Genomic DNA, 13898 nt, shown 5'->3' with positions numbered 1-13898 from the left:
GCTCAAGGCAAAGCTATTATTATTTTCGTGTAATTTATCTGAAAAACTCTAAGTGCCAACACTGTAAACATTTTGTATTTTCTCAACTAAACCTTGTCTGAGAACAAGGGTAAGAGCAAAGATAAGCAGGAATAATTCTGTGTATAGTAAAGCTGATCTATCTATCAGCTTGTGGTTTACATTTAAATATGATTTAAAAATAATTTTTAAAAGTCCATGCTACAATTTTAAAGACTATTTCTGTGCACTTTTAATTCTGGACACAATTTTCAAAATTGCATGATGGAGGTAAGAATTTAAAAAACCCACCAGAATGTAAATAACAGGGAAGAACACTTCCAACTGAAAGCGTCGAACATACATTTATGTGCAGAAATCTAGACAACTATACAAGTTTTTCAGCAATCATCTGTTTTATTATACAACTCTATGAACAGAAAATGAACAGAAATACACAATATACTTACCTGTACATGTGAACCTACTTTTTTAGCTACAGATATTATACTTCATACTGACTTTAATTGTACAGTTCATGACTATGTATAACCTTATTGCGTTAAGGGCAAATTCTACATGGGGAGATTCACAGGCCAATCACGCTGGGCATTACCAATACATTCAAAAACTGTACCTCATATGTGAACGTTATCTTCCCTGATCCTGTAAATTTGAGTTTCTTTACAGCTTAAGCTCGTTTGCTATTTTAGATGCAATGTTCTTGAAGGCAATCGATGTCCCAGATATCCGCTTGAAGCGGACCCCGTTGAGGGACAGCCGTGGCAACTTGCAGACTTCCATCTCCCACTGCACGAGGCTGTCCTGCCTCGCATCTCCGTGGACACAGAAAAGCAAAAACCTCTCTTTTTGTTCATAATCACAGTTATTTGCATCTAACACTTTCCGGATCTCTCTCATCATGTCATTGGGGTCCATGGAACTAGTGGTCTTCATACTCCACGTGAACCGCAGAGAACGTGGCTTAGAATCTTTACCCTCTTCCTTGTCTCTTTCTTTCGGTTCCCCTGACGTGCTTCTAGAAGAAGAGGGCAAAGGGAGAGAGTGGAAACAGAAATTCCATTCAGCAAAGAAATCAAAGCACACATAAAGTCTAAGTGGTCATGATTCAGTGCCTAACGAAACCACCCAAGTTACAGACTACCTTCAGGTAGATACGAACGTTTGTATCATCCTGACGTCGTAAAACCAGACCCCGGGACGCCATCTGCTTTGACTTTGTTTGTGGGAAACAACTTTACAGCTGAAAGTGAAGAACTTGATACTCTGTCAGTTCCTTCCATATTTCTCTAAGTTGCAAAAGCAGATTCTCCATTTTCTGCACATTTACACAGGTAGAAACCACTAGCATTCTGCTTATAAATACATTTTTAAAAATGTAAATATCCTTTTTTTCTACCTTTTTTTGGGTAGGAAAAAGACTGGGGACAAACATGCTAGTAAGGGCCACAGAGGGGTTATTTATACCTAACGACACTGATAGAGAATGTTGTATTGCAATGCGGTAAAGACGTCAGGTCCCACACGACACGTAGAAGTGTAGACGTCAGGCCCTCTGAGGGTTTCAACATTTTGCTAAAGACATTCTTAAAAAGTAGTCTACAAGGCTCCACGTGACCCACGCTCCACCTCCCCGCCCCCCCCCCCGCCGCCATCTTGTATTATCTTCTTCCCTGCTCACTCTTATCAAGACACACTGGCCTCCACACTAGTCCCTGAACATACGGGGTATGTTCTTGCCTTAAGGCTTGTGCACAGGCTGCTCCCTCTGCCAGGAATGCTTTTCCCTCAGTGGCTGCATGGCTTCCTTACTGCTTTCAAATCTCTGCTCACTTTCTCCAGGCAGTCTACCTTGACCACCTCAGCTCCTACCATGGCATGGCCAACCCCCAACTTTGTTCTATTTCCACTTCTGTAGCACTTACCACATTCTAATATACTACTTAATTCATTTATTACCTTCATGACTTACTGTCTGACTCTACCACTAGACTGAAATTCCAGGACAGCAAGGAGTCCTGCCTGTTTTGTTCACTGATACTGCTCGGGCCTCTGGGACTGCGCCAGGCCCACGGTGGCTGATTGACACATATTTGTTAAATCAATCAACCTTAGTGAATTGTCCTTACTGTAGGCCTCCCATAAATAATACAGGACCAGAGAACCAATTTCAAATAATCGTCGAAAGCTAGACTAGATTATTTATGATTCAGAAGACCTATAGTTAAATTTGTGGAGCCATTTTCTAAAGATAGATGTTGCAATTCTTACTTGCTAACCTGTCTCGCTTATATGTGATTTCAAGAAGAAAGGATATACTTTGAGAGGGATTTATAACCTACTACATACATATTTTGCATTTATACATACTTTATATCAACATTATCCTCTAATATATATTCATGTGCACATCTGTGTATGTGAATTCTTATGTGTACATTTGCATACGTGCTTTCCTCCTCATTCCTGGTACCTGAGCCCACCGCTCTGCAAACTATACAAGCTTGAGAAAATAAGGAGAGGAGTAAGTAGAGAAAATGAATTTCTAAAGACTGTTAGGTAAATACGGACAGTATTTATTTCAGCGTCTTCTCTACCATGTTCTTTGTGCTGAGTCTAAGCCACTGCATCGTAAGCCTCCCTGGGCATGCGGATCTCGTGAGGACCGTATGCACGAGTCCGGTTATGGAATCAGCATGCTAGGGCTGGAAGGGACCCAAGAGAACACGTGATTGAACACTCATTTTAAAAACAGAACTGATGGCTAGGAAATGTACATTACTTTTCTAAGGTCACAGAGCTAATGAGCTGAAACGCACAGACCAGCAACCAAGTTTTCCTTCCGTTCCACCAGGGAAACCTGGTGACCTTGGGACGACAGGTACACACAAGATGTTTCTCTACGTGTATCTCACAGGCATCGCCACTAGTGACATTAACTGTAGAAAGATCCAGAAAATGCTAATTCTAATTAGAATTGCTAACATTTATTGGGCACTTACTAGGTGCCAGGAACTGTGCCAAGCGCCTAACACGTTTAGCCTAACAACCCTAGAAGGCAGCTGGGATGAGGAAGTGGGGGCAGGAGAGTTAGAGTGACCTCCTAAAGTCACATGGCTAAGTAAGGGGGAAGACACAGCTCAGACCCACGGGGTCTGGCCCGGAGCCTGCGCTGTTCACGGTCGCGCCCGGCCACAGCTCTGCAGTGACAGGACCTCATGTTGTTCCTTCCATGTAAAATGGCCGCTATGAGAATTAAATGGCCAGCTAGGACCCTGTAGATAGTAGGGATTCAAGAAGTTTGTTGAAAAGCAAAAAACCACTCCTCCGCCCAAACCCAACAACCAAAGGGACATGTAGTCACATCGCGAGGATAAAATGCATGCAGACCATCAGCGGCCGCCTGTGACTCTCCCTACACTATCAGGTGTCTCCGGGCAGGGGAATTTAGCGGAAAGGCAGGAAGAGACACAAGAGGCTCAAAAGTGATGACTGAGTGAGGGACGAGCTGAAAACAAATGTCCTTCATGTCTCTTTCACAGGCAGAAGAAAAGTCCAGGATATCTGTCCCGCCTCCCTCTGGCTGCCTACCGGGGTGACTCGGGCACCTAACTCAATAAAGAAACATTCCCACTATTGTGACTAAGCAAATAGAGCACAGGTGGCAAAAAAAGATTGCGTAGGAATGCCTGATAAAGTTTTTCCAAAGCTCGTTGTGTTTTATATTTCTATTAATTTTAAGAAGTAGAAGTTAAATTGGGGCTTGTGCTCAGCTGGGCCCAAAATAGCTCCTGAATGAAGCTGGGGCATCTGTCATACTGAGGAACTGCCTGTCGAGGTTCTGCGATGCGTATGGGATCCTTTAATGCTGGGATACACTCAAAATGACTTCATGCCTTCTTTTCTTCAACTTCCCGTTTGAAAACATGGACACAGGTACAAACACGTCACTAAGGTGCTCCCCAAACCAGCAGCATCGGTACCTCCCGCCCAAGTCCCCCCACCCCCCGGAATTCGGATGGGGCTCACGTTTGAAACCCGGTGTCAGCAGGATCACACAGCCAGCGCTGGACGTCAAAAGCCACCAGGGAGGCTGGGTGACAGTCCTACAATGTGGCCTACCACTGAATGCTCAACCTAACATGTCCTTCTCACGCTAAACCTTCCTACACATCTGGTTAGCCCAGTGTTCTGTATTATCTAATTTTAGTTACATCCTTTTGGTGAGAAAAAAAATCGATCCACATCCCTCTAAGAATTCTCTCCTGCTAGGGTGTATTTTGTAGGACAGGAAGGCTACTTCTCTACAAGGCCTACCCGTCAAAGTAATGTTTAGAGAACACACACTCGAATTAACTTAAACCTCATTAAACGCCAGGCGACGTCAGGAAGACCCGTCCCGATAGAACAATTGAAAACACACATACTATCTGGCTATTGGCTCTATTCAGCTTTATGAGGTGCCGTGGGTATTTCGAGGGCGCGGCTTCACACACGGGGGCCTAGCAGCGAAGTATAATAGTGGCTCCTCACCTTGAGGTGTCTGTTCTGCCACTGGCTTCGCCTTCACTTGGATCCCTCAAAACAAAGTGAAGGTGGAGATTTAATGATAAGAGTGAAAAATAGATCAAGAAAACCTGCATCTAACATGATTTTAAAGTTAACTCGTTAAGCAAACTTCCAGCGCAACACTTCTCGGTTACTAGGCAGTCGGACACCGCTTTGCACGCTTTCACGGCACCAGCTTAACGGTCATCTTATTGAGCGTCTACTGGGTATTGTCAGAGAGGAGATGCCAGCTTGACAGTCTAGGACTGCTTTTGTTTTCGTTTTCTTTAAGCGGGATCTTCCAATTCCCAGTCACAATTTTAAAGTCAGAATTTATCGTTTGGTTGCGTTCCGTTCAATCTACAGTTAAAACCATTTAATAATTTTCAACAGCAAGATCCAACTTCGTATTGGTTATTAAACGTAATTCTAGTAGTCGCTCAATTTAGAAAATACAGAAATTAGCCTTGTAGTTAAAGTTCAACATACAGAAGTGTTTCTAAAAACAAGTACTGATTTTTGCATAAGCAATTAACTTAACTTCAGATGTGACACTCATGATTCATGCACATGATGAAATGTTACAGCAAACCAACAGCCTATCCAAGCAGGTGAGTCTAAAACATGAAATCAGTCTTAAACAGAAACATTGATCTTACCTGGACATCCACCTGTGAAATAAAACCAGGAAAACTCCACTACTTGTCCTTTTGTTGAACATCATGAATGGTTTTTAAGTCTACCAAAATTTTAACTACTCTGTCATTGTCAAATGCAATTAAGAATCGACACAGGAGCATCGAGCTACACACCAGTTTAAATGTGCGGAGCTGACTTGGGATAGCGAAATACCACATCGCTGGGGAAAAAAGTAACCAACTCAAACCCTTAAGTTCATGTTTTCTTAATGTTTTAACCATTCTGGAAACATTTATACTATTTATGTAAAGTGAATGCAATAGGAATAAAATCAGGGCCACTTTCCTCATTCCCTAAATTACCAAATCATATCCATACACTAAGCTCTAAAACTCGAACTGGAGGTTAAAAATACGAATGCCTTATGCATCGCCTTTCTTGACAAACATACTGTGTAAAAACCATCTCGCTCTCTGAATCAAAAAGGACAAAGAAGACGTATTTTTGCATTCGGATTGTGGTTTCTTAAATTTCTATGTTTAATGACTGGCGTTTTCAACAGGAAGTGTAATGCTTCAAGGACATCTATGTAAAACTTATCTTTATTACAGCACACGCACATAAATAAAACAATGACATGTACATTTTCAGTCACATGTTGGTGTGCTGGTATAGACTGGAGGGCAGCCCAGCAGCTGGGAAAGACAGTGATGCCACCGCTTTCATACAAAGGAATACACGTCTCATGGGGCTTCTGTTCTCTTTGTATTTTGCCTTGTAAGTCATTGTTAGCAAACACCTATTCCACTGCTGCTGAACTGTAAGCATTAGGGACGACACCCTCCTCTGACACTACTTCCCCTGCTGCAATTGTTGAAACTCTCAACGACAGGTCACGTCGTTCCCGCACCCTGCTCCTGCCTCCTGGATGCCAACAGAAACCCTGACTTCAAGCATGTCTGCTACCTGGTGAAGGTTTCAAATCGTCCAGTCGCCACGGAGGGAGGCGGCTGGGGGTACAGAAAGCCAGCTGGCTCTAACACCATATGCGGCGTGGCAGGGCTCTCCAACATTTAAGACTTAAAAAAAGAAGCCAAATATCTTACACATAGCAAGACATACTCAACTGAACGAATTTGGTTATTCCCTATTAAGAGAGAGCTATGGTTAAAAACTCTTAAGGTTTGATCTAATCTCCAGTTTACACAGCAGCTCTATAGAACCTGTGCAAAACAAATGGTTCTAAATGCTATTTAAAAGGCTTTTGAAATAGTGCGTCTACATCCTCCCTTGACTGAGGAGGACTCTAGTGGAAAATCACCTTCCTAACTGGCAAGTTCTTTCCTAAGACCAGAAAGCCACTCTCTCACGTGGTCATTTCAGCCTACAGCCTCCTCACCGGCCGGGAAGAACTTACTAACTGGCTTCTTCTTTGCCATCACGGTTTTCAAATACATGAATGATTAACTCTGAACTAGTCTCTATCCTTCCCTTCTTAAAGTTTAGCAACCCAGATCCCTTTCCTATTTCCCCTGCAACATCCTGTCTTTCCATCTTTTTAAGCAGTTGGTGGCACACGATGTAGTTGGTCCCGAAGTACGTGAGGCGTCGTGGGGCCAGGTTGGGCCCGGATCAGCCCTGCCCCTGAGCGTTCCCAGTTGTGCTGCTGGCCACGTGGGCTGCCCGCGTGCGGGTTCCATTTCTTCCGGCCTTAGGCACAGCGGAGTGAGGAGGGCAAAGGGAACAGAGAGAAGGGCGGGAATTGAACCCAGGATGGACTCAGGAAGACGTGAGTGGGAAGGACTGACAATGTGGGAGCTGAGGTGAGAGTAACAAATAGCAAGGCTGGAACAGCTCCGGAACATCAAGAAACTCTCCAGTTTACCTCCGAGGCTCCAACCCTCCCCAAAGTGCAACATGCTGCACGTACAGAAGACCCAGTGCCCTTCCAGCCTGCCCGCGGCTGCAGAAGCCGGCAGGTTCACTCCTGGTCCCGAGACCGATGCTTTGCCGGTCTCCTGCATCAGATCGTGGGCGGTGTCTGCACAGCCCGCTCTCAAGCTACACAGTGGGACGTGAGGGAATCCTGTACGCGCGGCAGCGAACGCAAACACGTCCGCAAAGCCAAAGCTGTCCACGTGGTGACAGGTCACCTCACGGGAGAAGTACGAATTTTTCCTCTTCTCTAACCAGACCCAGGATTAATTAAAACATGTCAAAAATCAAAAGATGTTAAAATCTGCTACCAAACTGCTGACAAACGTCAGCAAACAACCTCCTTCCTGCCCTCTCCCCCGCCCCGGCAGCCTCCCAGGTCCCTCTGCTATGTGACGTGTTCAGAAGCTGAGAAGAACATTGTGGAACTTCAGAAATGTTCATGCTGGCTCCCCTCGGAGGCTACCTCTGAACGCCCTTAGCCCCCAGCCTTATTCTCTATTTTGGGACCCGCTTCCTGCCCGGCACTTACCAGGATTCATGACAACTTTATTTGCTCACTTTAAAAATTTGTCTTCCACACTATTTGACCAAATAAGGAAATGTTTATCGAATGTCATCTTCTGTGTCATAGTAGGCACTCGATACTCAGCAGAAGATTTAGCAGAAAACAAAGCAAACAAGCACATCCAGGTTCTCAAGGGGCTCATCTCAGAGCTGGAAGAGAGAGACGGTGAACGCCACGCCGAGCGGGGTGTTCGGGCAGGTAGTGTGGAGCGCTGTGGAGGAATACAGAGCTGGGAGAGGGCACGTCGGGAGGAGGAGGCTGTGATTGTAAAGAGGGGACTGAGGAAGGTCTCACCGAGGAAGGGACACTGCAGCAAAGACCCAAAGGTGATGTGGAAGAAGCCGGCCGCGGCGTGGGGGACGAGGACTCGGGGCAGAAGGAACAGCGGGTACGAGATCCCGCCCGGGCCTGGTGTGCGTGAGGACATTCAGGTGCCCCGTGTGGCCGGTGTGGGACCAGCGAGGGGAAGGGGCAGAAGAGGGGTCAGAGCAGAAATGCACGGCCAGACCATGTAGGGCCTCGGAGGCCACTGCGGGCTTCAAATTGTATTCTGAGCAGGGTAAAAGCAAGGGGACAGACAATGCTGAACACAGAAGAGGGGGCCAAGGGCGGGAGCGAAGAGACCTGTTCGCAGGGGGGAAGACGAGCGGTGGGTTCGGCGACCGAGAAGCTACGTCCAGGAGATGCTGGGACGGCAGAGAGCCACGGCCACAGGCCAGCAGGCCCGGCGTGTGCTCTCAGAAATAACTCAAGGCTTGTGGTCCGAGAACCAGAGGGACGGTGCTGTCGGTACCCAATGTGGTGAAGAATGAGGGAGGATGCTTCTGGGAAGAGGAGAGAGAGCTGGATTTTGGACACGCTCAGTCTGGGAGACCATCACACATCAGCGTGCAGAGGCTGGGTAGACACTGGATATGTGAGTCTGTAGTTCAGAGGAGAGAGCTGGGCTAAAGGCAGAAGTGTGGGAGTTGTTAACGTGGGACGGAATGCAGGGTCACGGGCCTGAATGCGATCACCGCAACAGTGAGGCCAGCCAGAGAAGAGAACGTGTCCGAAGCCTGAACGCTGGGGCGATCTGACAGAGGTCAGGGGGAAAGGCAAGGGGACCTGAAAAGAACCAGCAAACAGCCCGAGAAGGAATAGCTAGTTTGAGAGGGAGGAGGAAACCTAAAAGCGAGCGGGAAAACATTTCAACTGCGTGCAAGGCGGCAGAACTGTGCGAGCTGCTCCTGGAGTGCGGGCCGCGTCGGTCTCGCTCACGGCCGTACCAACAGCACCCGGTACGGTGCCCAGCACGGGCAGGGCCTCACATCTCTTAAACTGATGGCTCTGTGGCAACCCTTCATCCAACCACCCAACAGACCGTCTCCAGGCCACTTTCTTGCATTCTGTCCTGACCTCCTGTCAAGGGCCCTTTTACTATGTTCTCTCTAGAATCAAAATTTTCATTGCAAAGTAAAGGGAAATATTTTACACAAGGCTTCATGTACAATTAGTGATCAGGCTTTGCAACTCAAAACCATTTTCCTTCACTTTGAAATGAATCCTGGCTTAATCAGGAGAAAGTACTGGCTTTTAAAAAGGGCTTTAAATAGTGAGCCACATTCCAACAGCAGAAACCACTGCTAATCTAACTAGGACCCTGCAGGTGGACAGCCAGCATTATAGTCTGTCATGCAGAGTCTGAGCTTGTGGGTCTTTCTCTCTCAAGGTGTCAGGCTGCATGGTCTGTGCCCAAATGGTACATCATTGTTGATACGGTTAGAAATTGATGTTGTGTTTGAGTATTTAAAGTTTTAAATTCAGGGATGCCTGGGTGGCTCAGTCAATTGATCGTCCGACTTCGACTCAGGTCATGATCTCGCGGTTCATGAGTTCAAGCCCTGCATCAGGCTCTGTAGTGACAGCTCAGAGCCTGGAGCCTGCTTCGGATTCTGTGTCTCCCTCTCTCTCTGCCCCTCCCCTGCTCATGCTCTGTGTCTCTCTCTCTCTCAAAAATGAATAAACATAAAAAAAAAATTAAGTTTTAAATTCAGCCGTGATCTTGGGCAAACTGGTCCATGAGAAGACAGGAGACTAAAGCTGTTCTTCTCTTTTCTACTCACACTCTTTGAAATCCTAAAACACTAATAACCTGGACAATTAAGTATTTAATTAGTATCTTTCACAGCAAGCATAATAACTCCTCCCGTTTTAAAGCAAGCGTAACAATTCTCCCTGCTCAAATGTCTATATGGTACAGAGCTTTACCCTTCCCCCTCGTCACTGCCTGTGCCGTCCCCGGGCCACCCCAGGCCGCTGCTGTATTGCTTCCCATCACGGCCAGCTGCTTACAGGCCTGCCCCTTTCAGGACTGTGCACAGACGCGGTCTTGTTCACCTTTGCGTCTTGCTCCTAGCACAGGGCTTTGTACATACAGGATTCTAGCGGGCTTTTAGGAGGACCTAATAATAGATCAAATGGACAGCCACCGCGCTGTGTTCAGCAACCTCCACAATCAATATGTGCTGTGCGATCATGCTTACGCTTTAGAAGAGAGCACGATTCCGCTATCTGATCAGAAGTTTGCTATGCTTGTATTCATTGTGTGTCTGCTGTATTTTCACGTTAGGCTTTGGGATGTAAAATTATTTAAGTCATCTATGTGACTCCAGTACACAGGCTTTTCACAGGGAAGGAAAAAAAAGTGAACTAGATATTATTACTGAGTGATTTAGAAGTATTCCCAAGACATATTATTTGAAGGATAAATGGAAACTCTGATTTCCTCTTTTTAAATCCAGGGTTTTGAGTTGGGGATAATCTTTTTGTTAAAACACACACATTTTTTTTTTTAATGTCAAATTTTTGCTCTTTCCAATCTGTTTTATACAATTTAAAAATTCTTATCTTGCGCATTTTTTTCTCTGCCTCTTAGGAGAAAAAAATACTTTACATCTGCTTTGATTTTCTTCTTCAAACTTCTGTAAAAGAGGGGCTCTGGTGAAATACCATGAAACCACTCTGGAAAATCACCGCAAAGATTAAAGAAAACAAAACAAAACAAAAACAAGTCTCCTTTCTAATTCCTAGAGGAAGCAAAACACCACAGCACCTCGGTACTGACCTGCGCACGAATTTGGATGTTATTTTGCTTATTATACCCGTTGACGTTCCCCTCCTGGCGTGCGCGAAGGCGCCCGTCTCGTGGGAAGGGGAAGCGGGTGGCCCGTTGTGTGCCGCGCTGCGTCGCTCCCGGAGCTGTTCGCCGTGGAAAGTACTGCGGCTGGAGCTCCCCCGGGGGAAGCGGGTTCGGTCTGGGGTGCTGGCACTAATACTGTGAGCAGATGGGGAAGCAGCAGGCGCTCGCTGGGTCGCCCTGTGGGGACAAATGAAGATCTGTTATTCAGAATAATGGCAGAGAGAGCTCTCATGCTAAAAACTACCCGAACCTTGCCATGGCTACTTTCGTTAGGCCCCATTTTCTCTGCTCATGTTAGACATCCACGCGTTAGCTGCATTTAGGGTATCACTGCACGGAGAGGGATAACATTTCAGTCTGCAACTAAACGCCTTTTATAAAAATACAGTTATTAAGGATTGAGAAGTTATTGAAACAAGGATACAAATACCCTTCAGTATCAGGAATGGCAGACTGGGGCTGCTGCATGTATATTTTTTCACTATTCTCTTAATTTCAACCATTCAGCAACGTGGAACATGGATTTTATTATTTATCAGAAAGCATCTGAATGGAGTCATTTCCTATTTACAAGCTAGGCCTCAGGGACAGCACGACGCTACAGGACATCACCAATACGAATAACGAATTGAACTAAAGACGTTCCTGAATTGGAGAAATCCTAGCATAGATAAATACTAGAAAAACAGGCATATCATTTTGTACCTAAAAGGGCTCTTTGAGATCATCTGTTTCCCTGACAGAGAAACAGAAAGTCTGGTTTTACTTCAAAAAGGTACTGGGCAGCAGCCAGGGTTAGCCAGAAGTCTTCATTCTCAGTCTCAAGTATTTTTGTTGTTAGATCATAAAAAATTCAATTTACCTGAATGACAAATCAGGCAGCAATCCTTCAGGGATGGATTTAAAACAAGATCCTTACAGAAAATTCCTCTAGAAAATGATTTAAGTCATAAGCAACATTTTTGAAAACAGGTAGGAATGTGGTATGTTTATGTTACGATTCAACTTTTCCCTTTGCTACAGATACCGAATCTTCTCAGAAAGTTCTTAATGCGATGGTGCCTACCATATATTTTTGTTTTAATATTTACTTATTTATTTTTGAGACACACACACACACACACACACACACACACACACACACACAGAGACACAGAGAGAGGGAGAGAGAATCCCAAGCAGGCTCCACGCTGTCAGTGCAGAGCCTGACGCAGGGCTCGAACTCACGAACCATGAGATTATGATGACCAAAATCCAGAGTCGGATGCTTAACCGACTGAGCCACCCAGGCGCCCCTGGTGCTATGTTTTGAAATGAGGTGCACCCAGCACGTTACCCGGGCCGGTAAGCTTCAGAGCCGTCTTTGATGGTTGGCAGTGTAACTTTGACAGGGTGGCCGGAAGTGGACATAGACTTCTGGTGGCGTGGTCGAGCCGAGGGGACAGCAGAAGCCACAGCCGAGCCTGCAGAAGATATGCTACTTGCGGACATCTCCGTAAGGCTTTCGACAGAAAACAGTGGAGAGGACCATGGAAATGTAAAAAAGAAGAGAAACTGCAGTTTACTAACATTTAAGAAACAGACCTTCAACAGTCTAAATCGACTGTACCTTTCATGACTGAGACACTTAAAAGAATTTATATTAGTGGCGTCATTCGTGAATAACAAAACCGTATTCTTGCCAAAAAGGTACAGAATGAATTTACCACCACCTTCCACTGAAAAGAGCTCACACACGCTTGGTCTACAAATGCGAATCCGAGAAGGCATGAAGTTCCTCTTATGATCGGAGACCTTTTCCACTTCCCAACACTCAAGAGTTTGATGTAACATGCTGCTGTGGTTTATTGTCCCTCATCCAATAAGAATTCGTAATCACAGCAAAAATACAGTCTCCAGAAACATCATCAAAATGCTTTCAGCTCATGTTATTAATCAATAGGTTAACTGTCGTAGGTCAAAGGAGCTACAGATTAGGACTTGGTATAGGAAAAGTAATACGTCAGAAATCAATCCTCAACTCCTTTTCTAGCCTGAAGGATCTTCTATCTGAGGATAATACATTTACTTTGCACGCCTTATAATAACACTTTACATGTCCGTTAATGGAGAGGAAACCAGTGGTAAGCATGCCCTGTCCAGTCCACTGAAATGACAAGGAATGGGGCTAAGAACAGAATTTTATTTGAACAGGCTCCCTGCACTTTGGTACTATATTGGCGAATAGTCCTTACAACTCACGATGAAAAGAAGCTACATTTTTTAAATAATAAAAATAATATGATTTATCATTCTTGAAAATAAAACATGTTGAGAATTCTATGGTTCTCAATCATCAGTTAAGATGGCCACATTTCTTTAGAGGAAGAAAAAGCAGACCTTCATTATTTGGATACAACAATGGCCTGATGGGAGGGGGAAGGGTAAGAAACAAAGGTTAAAAAAAAGTGAAGTCAAAGATAAAAAGGAAGCAGCACGTAGATAAGAGAACAAGACTGAAATTAAGATCAGATTAGGAAGACTAGTAGGATGTGCTTTGTTACAGGGGAACACTTACTACCAGATTTTATCTAGCAAAGCTCGGGGTAAGAGCATTTATCTCCTCTTTCCCCAGAGTAGGTTCCCATCCTTCCATCCTGGTACAGGAGGGGAGACGCCTTCGTTCGAGTGCCTGCTTGCAACCATCCTCTCTAGGACTCCCTTTTCCTCTTGACCCGTTCGGCTCCTCTTTGGGCAAGAGCAGTCCTGCACGAGGATGACAAAGACAGCACCGTGTGGCGCTGTGACAGGTACCTGCTGTCTTTTCCGTTCTGCAATGCCACGTATCGATCTGCACTCCTTTCACACACATACGTGTTCCTTCTTGCCATGCTACCTCCAGGATAGACATTGCTCTTTAAGAAGGAAAAAAAAAAAGCCATCTTAAAATTGTGGCTGTAGCTGTGGAAAGTCAAAGAAATGAATTTAAGGTGCAAAGGACTTTGAAGAAAAAAAATCCATGGCAGCATT

At 45.2% G+C, this 13898-nt stretch overlaps 1 protein-coding gene across 3 annotated transcripts in view; it reads right to left on the bottom strand.

The window, feature by feature from the left end:
* Nucleotides 1-394: 394 nt before the first annotated feature.
* Nucleotides 395-13898, bottom strand: part of MARK1 (microtubule affinity regulating kinase 1) — a 116454-nt gene continuing 102950 nt past the window's right edge. For 2 of the 3 annotated variants that reach the window (XM_042975820.1, XM_042975822.1), the window contains 5 exons: nt 13683-13783; nt 12226-12390; nt 10815-11066; nt 4552-4596; nt 395-1036 (listed from right to left, as the gene is read on the bottom strand). In XM_042975820.1, the coding sequence (XP_042831754.1) occupies nt 682-1036; nt 4552-4596; nt 10815-11066; nt 12226-12390; nt 13683-13783 (918 nt within the window). In that variant the 3' untranslated portion in view covers nt 395-681. The remainder of the gene's footprint in view (nt 1037-4551; nt 4597-10814; nt 11067-12225; nt 12391-13682; nt 13784-13898) is intronic. The other variant, XM_042975821.1, reaches the window with a different exon arrangement.

The sequence above is a fragment of the Panthera tigris genome, chromosome F3 (assembly GCF_018350195.1).
Source record: "Panthera tigris isolate Pti1 chromosome F3, P.tigris_Pti1_mat1.1, whole genome shotgun sequence".
Classification (NCBI taxonomy): domain Eukaryota; kingdom Metazoa; phylum Chordata; class Mammalia; order Carnivora; family Felidae; genus Panthera; species Panthera tigris.
Note: the sequence above shows the minus strand (reverse complement) of the source record. Positions and strands in the feature narration are given on the sequence as shown.